Below are 7,001 nucleotides of genomic sequence, written 5' to 3'. Positions count from 1 at the left end.
CCTGCCCGGAGGGGGCTCCGGAGCCGCGCTGCCGGGGAGCGCGAGCGCGGGAAGGCGGTCGGGACCCCGACATCCGTGGTTTCCGCCCCGCGGGGCTGGAAGCGGGATGGCTGCCCCGGACTGGGGTGTCGGGGAGCCCCGCTGCCCTGCAGGGCTGGGGCGGGGATGCGGAGGGCCAGGTCGGCGAGGTGCGGAGCTCCGGTGCGGGCGCCCGGGAAGCCGGGGAATGGATGGAGGTGTCGGGGCGCTGCGTGGGGGAGCCCAGGAGGGCCGGTCGAAGGGTGCCCCGTCCTCATTCTTGGGGCGCCCTCCGCAGGGCAGAGGGGAACGGAACCCCCGGTAGAGGAAGAGCTGGGCGGGGAGGGGAGCCCCGGAAAGAGTGGGTCGGGGCGGGCCAAACGGCTGCTCCCCAGACCGGAGAGGGCTTGGAGCGGCGGCGGGGAGCGGAGTGGTGCTGAGAACGGGGCGACGGGGTTGTGGCGGGGGAGGGATGGGAACGCGCGGCCGGGGTCGGGGTGGCGGAGAGGCGGAGACGCGGGCAGCCGCGGGACGCGGTCACGTCGGGGCGGTGGGGTCGCGGACGCCTCGACAAATATGGTCAGCCCCAGAGGAGGGCGCGTAGGGAGCCAGGACTCGGAGAGCCCCGGGAGTTGGGGAGCCGCGCCGGGGCGCATCTGGCTGACTCGTGCAGGGACCTGAAGCCGCCTAGACCGCGAAGCTTCCAGTACAGCTGTGCACCCCGCCACCGTCACCCCAGGCACGGACTGCCGGATCGCCTTCTTTGACTTGCTCTAAATTACTCCCTAGCCTGGCGTGATGGTGCACGGCTTGAACTCATTTTGTAGCCCAGGCTGGCCTCGAACTCTGCGAACTCTGCGAACTCTGCGAGTTCGAGGCCAGCCTGGGCTACAAAGTGAGTTCAAGACCAGTCTGAACTGCTCAGTCTGAAAATAGACCCCCCCCCAAAAAAAATTACACCCCGTACTTCTGAGCTGGGTTAGAAGTAATTTTTGCCCAGGCATCCGATGAGAAGAGCCTGAGCTAAGAATAGCACTATCCACCTCTCTGTACCAAGTATAATTCATACAATAAAGACGTTTGTAATTTCTAGAACCACATGTACAACTTGCTCCTGTACTCAGAGAGGCTGTTTGTGAGTAAAAACGTGAGGAAAGTCAGCAACGCACACATGCACACGTGCCCACGAGGGCACTGTCTTCCAGAATCAAGTAAGCAGGAGGTAGATGGGACAGTTTGGGGTTGTCTGTGCCGCCGAAGCCTTCCTCCTCTACAGGTAACAGAAATTTCCTACATAGCAGGCACACGGCTCTTGATGCCTGTTAAGACTCCATGCCTGAACCCACCGCTGATCTGACCAAGTCAACGAAATGGAGCCAGACTGCCCAGCCTTAGCACCTCAGCAGATGAGGATCTAAGGGTGTATCTAGAAACAAATGATAGGGCATGGTCTGTTTAATTTCCTGTTGTTTGCCTTGGGTGTACAACACCCTTCAACTGGTGAAGTAATGTTGACTATGGTGTGTTAACTTATCCTGTATTGTTAATTATGCGTAATGATTAGTTTATTATGCAGCTAATTCAGGAAGACCCAGGGTACGGGAATCCTGTGAAGTGGGTTTCTCTGGTGGAAGATACGGGGATTAGAGACAGGGAGAAGGCCCACCCTCCACCTCCCTTCCCGGCTGTACAGAGAGGTCTGACGACTGAAGGAAACCTCCTGGGAGAACCAAGGATGGTTCTGGCAACTAGCATTTGTTGCCTCTGTTTTTTGCTTTTTACGAAAAGACCATCTCTTCAATAATTGCGCAAGTTGAATGGACAGTGACGCATTCGTTCTGCAAGTGTCATTTCAGCAGAAGCTTTGTTCCATTAAGGGGGTAGGTATAGGTAGCTTATTGAATGGTATGAACCTTGCACCAAAAATCTGCATGATCATTATTACAGCAGCATTATTTATTCACTTGGACGTAAAGTACCTGAGGGTTCCAGTTCTTTATCCAAATGTTAAAATAAATATGCCCATATGTGTACATTCTGATGAGGTTTTCGCTCATTCAGAAGCTTCCTCTTGACAAGCTGTGTACTGATTCTAGTGCGGTTGTTTTGGCTGAGAATAATTTTGGATCTACTGCTTTGGAGGTAGCTTTACAGTTTGCCACACATTTACTGAACTGCCTCAGTAATGGCAAAACCTCCTCAGTTGGGAAAGCACCAAATGCCTAGTAGGGGCCAGCTTGGGCTTCTGAGGTGCTAAGATGAAGTATGCTCATTAAACTTAACGAATGTTCTCTTAAAGAACTAGTATTCTAAAACAGACATCCAGTAAAGGTATGGGATATGTATTACGGATCGGAAAATATGACTCCAAAGCTGTTAATCAGATTTCTGTCACTGTGACAAAGTACCTGTGGCAATCAGTTTAGGGGGAAGAAAGATTTTATTTTAGCCCGTGGAGTCAGAGGTTTCAACCCATGTTGCTTTGGGCTTGTAAGGAGGCAGAACGTATTGGGGGGAGCATATGATAGAGAAAAGCTGGAGTGGGGGGGCAGTCCAGGGTCCCAATATACGTGTCAAGGGCACATCCCGCACCTGACTAGGTCCCACCTCCTATTAGAGCCACTAGCTAGGACCCAACCTTTAGCACATGAGACTTTGGGGTACATTTAAGATCCAAACCATAAGAAAAGCACAATCTTTATTTGGATGGTTGTGCTCTGATATTTGTTATGGTTTGTGTCTGGATGTCCCCACAAAGCCTCGTGAAGTCATGGGGTGGGTTTCTAGAGTTTTTGATTGATTCACGGAATGATACTGGGATTATGGGTGTGAGTGCTACACCCGCCCTGGGGCAGGTAGCCTAAATACAGTATAAGGGAGGGAAAGAGGCTTGCTCTCTGCCACTCCCTCGCCTCTTGCTCTTGCTGCTTTTGCTGTTTTCTGCCACCATGAACTGTTGCCGTTTGCCATGTGCCACTCTGCCTTGGAGCCAGCCGAGTATGGACTGAAACCTCCACAAACTGTGAGCTAAATAAACCTTCCCTTCCTTAACTCTGGTTGTCAGGTCTTTTGTCTCAGCAAGGAGAGAAAAGTAACTAAGACATATGTCTTTTTTTTAATGGTTCATTGTGTCCTTTTTTGTTATACAGGACTAGTCTGAAGCCTTCCTCTCACCCCTTGATACTCTGCTAGAAAGTATCCATGACTATAGGGTTTTACAGAAAGCAAAACAAACAAGTCTTGTTTTCCCACCAAAAAGGTGCCAAGAAAGCCACTTACCCCACGTGTAGATAGTACCTGGTGCTTGCGTTTTGATGGGAAAGGATTTATATAGAAGGAAGCAGGTGAGAATGACTTCTAAAAATCCATTCCAGCCGTAAGACTCCAGGACACACCGCATGAGGAGCTGATTGAATATAGCCTTTTCTTCTGTTTCCATCGCTTCTGGGCCTTTTGGCAAAGATCAAGTGTAGTATCTTCTCTTGTTTCCTTAAATCCCCCAGTTTTGGGGGGGTTATATAGCATAAAGCTTCATATGGCCATGATTTAAATCTTGATCTAACCATGGTCTTGGGCAAATTATTTCCCCTCTTTTGGCCTCAGTTTTCTTACCTTAAAATGAAGATATTAATAAATATGTACCTCAAAGAGCTGTGATGAAGATTAGATAAGATTTATGCATATAGAACTCTGAGTTTGGTGCAGGATACATAATGAGTGCTCAATAAAGTCTAGCTATTTTTGTTAGTAAAATTATTTATTGGTAGCTGTATATTAAAATTCCTTTGAAGTCATGCAAATTTTTAATTTTCAGGTAATGATATTCTTTTCAATTGGACTTTTCAATAATATATGAATAAGAAATTTTGCTTTTACCCATGTAACATCTTAATTTTTAAAGGGTGACCTTAAATGTAGCCACAGCTAGTTACTTTATTTTGAATTCAGATTTTTGTTTTTGTTTGTTTTGTTTGTTTTGAGACAGGGTCTTGCTATGTAGTTCAGGCTGGTTTGAACTCACTGTGTACCCCAGGCTGGCTTCTAACTCGGCGATCCTCTTGCCTCAGCCTCCAGAGTACTGAGAGTACAGGTGTATACTACTATGCCTGGCTGAATTCAGATATTTTTAAAATGAATGTTCCTGTTTCAGTTGTATTACACATAATACAATTTGATATAGAAGTGAAAATCTGAACAGAAAACTGGAATTTAAAAGCCTCTTTTATTCTTCTTTCTCCAGGTCCAATGAAAACATTTTTCTAATAAAACAGCTATAGTTCTCTTGGCAAGTGTTGAAAGGGACAATTCTGGTAAACATTCCTTTCAATTAACACCGAGCTTTGTTTTGTTTTGTTTTGTTTTGTTTTGTAAAGGATGTGGAAGAATAGTCTGGCAGTAAATTCTTAACTGTTCCGTAAATATTGGCATTTTTTTCAAATTTGTGACTTACTTTATAGATAAAAATTAGAAAGATAGGAACATAAGTGATTTGGGGTTGCTACACAAGAGATAATATTTTGTGAAATTTCAACTTTTATAAGGGTTCCTTGTCATTGTTGCTTGTTACTAGATGTCCCCTCACAGTGGTCAAAGATAGGGCTTTTCAGAGGTGGCTGGATCTTGACTGTGTGCTGCTGAGATCAAGGACGTGAGGCTGGGTTTTATTCACAGTGCAGTGCTAGGGTTAAGGGTGTGAGTGTTACCTACCCTAACAGTGGGTAGCCCGGATAAGATGTAAGACACAGAAAGAGGGCTGTTGCTTATTGCTTGTCACTTGCTGCTTGCTGCCTGCTGCCTTCTGCCTGCCATGAGTGGTTTCTCCTTTACCATGCCCCTCTGCTATGCCACCCTACCTTGGAGCCAGCCAACTGTGAACTGAAACCTCTACAAACTGTGAGTCAAATAAACCTTTTCTTCTTTAACTTTGGGTCATGGGAATTTTATCTCAGCAATGAAAAAAGGGACTGAGACACCTGTTTTAGACAAGCAAGTGCTAGAGATGGAGATGAAGGCTTTGCACCCCTGAAGTTTACATAATATACTCTCATATGATTGTGCGTTAGCAAACTTTTTTCTCCTTATGGTTTATGCAGCTGAGGATTAAAATGCATTTCACTCCATGCTCTTTTCCCTCAGTATCTTGCAGAAGGCTAGATAGGTGCAGTATATCTCGTAAGAGTGTTCATATTTTTGAGGTAGATTAACTCTTGCAGGATTAGATTCACTGCTTTCATGACATGAAAGGAGATAATGTCTTTAAAAGTCCTTAGCAAGCAATGTAGTGATATATAACTGTAGGGTAGGGTGGTGTTGTAGCTGCACCATATTTTCCTGGAGGGATGTGGCTTACATATTTGTAAAGTACCAGGAAACAACACACAGGGTAGCTTAGCCTACAGCTGTGGCTCTCAGTTGTGGGGAGGTGAACTTTCCTACCCCCTAGAGACTTTTGGTAATATCAAAGACATTTTTGATCATCACAGTCAAATGGGTGGTATCCAATGGGTGGACACCAAGATGCTCCTGGGGGTCTTATGCAGCCCCTTACAACAGCGAACTATCTGCTCCAGGGTGTCAGTAGTACTGAGAAATCTTGGCCTAAAGCCTGGGACCTGGCATGAGTGAGGATAAACCTGTGCTAGGATCGCAGTACCATCAGGAAGTCACTGCACCTGAGTAAGTTTTTGAACCTGAATATCTAGAAAATGCACATCTGAGGACATGCTGTGGAGTTAAATGAGATAGTATGCATAAAGTGCTTAGTACTCAGCAGGTACTCAACAAATGCTCATTCTTAGTATGATAACCAGTTAGCAGATAAGGGTCAAAATCCAGGAACTGTAGTTTTAAATAGACACAGCTTTGTGTGTGTGTGCATTGCGGTGGGTGAGGTGCTATTTTAATACAGTTGCTTATCTCTTGGTGTGAGACAGAGTCTTGGTATGCAGTGCAAGCTGCCCTCAAAATTGCAGCGATTCTCTTGCCTCAGACTCCTGAGTGCTGGGATTCAGGCCTGTACCACTGTGGTGGCTAGCTCTGGGTTTTTAACTCATCGTGTACGTGACGAATCCAGGTCTCTTGATCGATCCATGTCCCCAAAGATAGGGCAGGGCATAGACTTACGGTTCCTCCTGCATTCTGGCCCAGGTTCTGCCAGACAGCGAAGAGCAGCATGCAGGTCTCAGCAGCCAAGTGAAGAGGATGGTCTCCAAGAGTTCTCTCGTGTGGAGGACAGATGGTTTCTGCTGTATCCGGGCCATACCTGGAATGAAGAGCCCCCTCCCACCGACCTTTTCTCCCAGGATGCAGAAGGTGCTTCTCAAACCCTTGTTCACGCAAGTCCCAAGCTTCCTCCGAGCAACCAGGAGGTCTGGCAGGTTCCCTTTGTTTTTCCTTAGCCCCTCATACTCAACCAAAGAGTTCTTACAGGGGTCCCTTTCCTTTTAACAAAGTCCTGCAACCTGCTCCGGCTTTTGCTTTGCCTGTGTTGCCCTGCCATCTGCGAGAGGAGGCCTAGGATTTCCTCTGATGCTCGTTCCTTGTGTGCTGTCCTCACCCACCCTGGAGCCCAGAGAGTAAGCAAATTGCCCTAACAAACAGATCTTCAGCAGGGTGGGAGAAGGCAAATTCCTGGCCATAGAGCGTGTGTAGCAGACATGGATGTAAATAAGTGGTTTTCTGCCTGTGAGCCAGAAGTCTTAGGACTCTGTACTGCTGTACAATAGATTACAAAGAGCAAAGAAGAAAAAATTCTGTATTTACAAAGAATAGAGAACGTGATGCTTTTCATCAGTATCTTGAAACATGTATTTGCCCTATCCTTAATATACGCTCTTTTGAGTCCAAGACAATATCCAAGAAATTCAAGAAAAGTCTATAGACAGATAAATAGAACAGGGATATCCTTAAGCCAGTTGAAGATTCCCCTTGGGAATATATGGGAAATACATATATTCTTTCATCTTCAAATGGTTTAATTTATA

The 7,001-nt window shown here is 46.6% G+C and overlaps 1 protein-coding gene across 1 annotated transcript in view; it reads left to right on the top strand.

Annotated features, from left to right (window-relative positions):
* Paqr8 (progestin and adipoQ receptor family member VIII) overlaps window positions 1-7,001 on the top strand; it is a gene marked incomplete in the record, with an annotated part of 52,211 nt that overhangs the window by 743 nt on the left and 44,467 nt on the right. The window contains 1 exon segment of the mRNA XM_005377925.2: window positions 6,166-6,330. Within this exon segment, the coding sequence (XP_005377982.2) occupies window positions 6,220-6,330 (111 nt within the window).

Source organism: Chinchilla lanigera, unplaced genomic scaffold (assembly GCF_000276665.1).
Source record: "Chinchilla lanigera isolate Chin_1 unplaced genomic scaffold, ChiLan1.0 scaffold00010, whole genome shotgun sequence".
In the NCBI taxonomy this organism is placed as follows: domain Eukaryota; kingdom Metazoa; phylum Chordata; class Mammalia; order Rodentia; family Chinchillidae; genus Chinchilla; species Chinchilla lanigera.
This window is presented reverse-complemented; position numbering and strand designations above follow the sequence as displayed.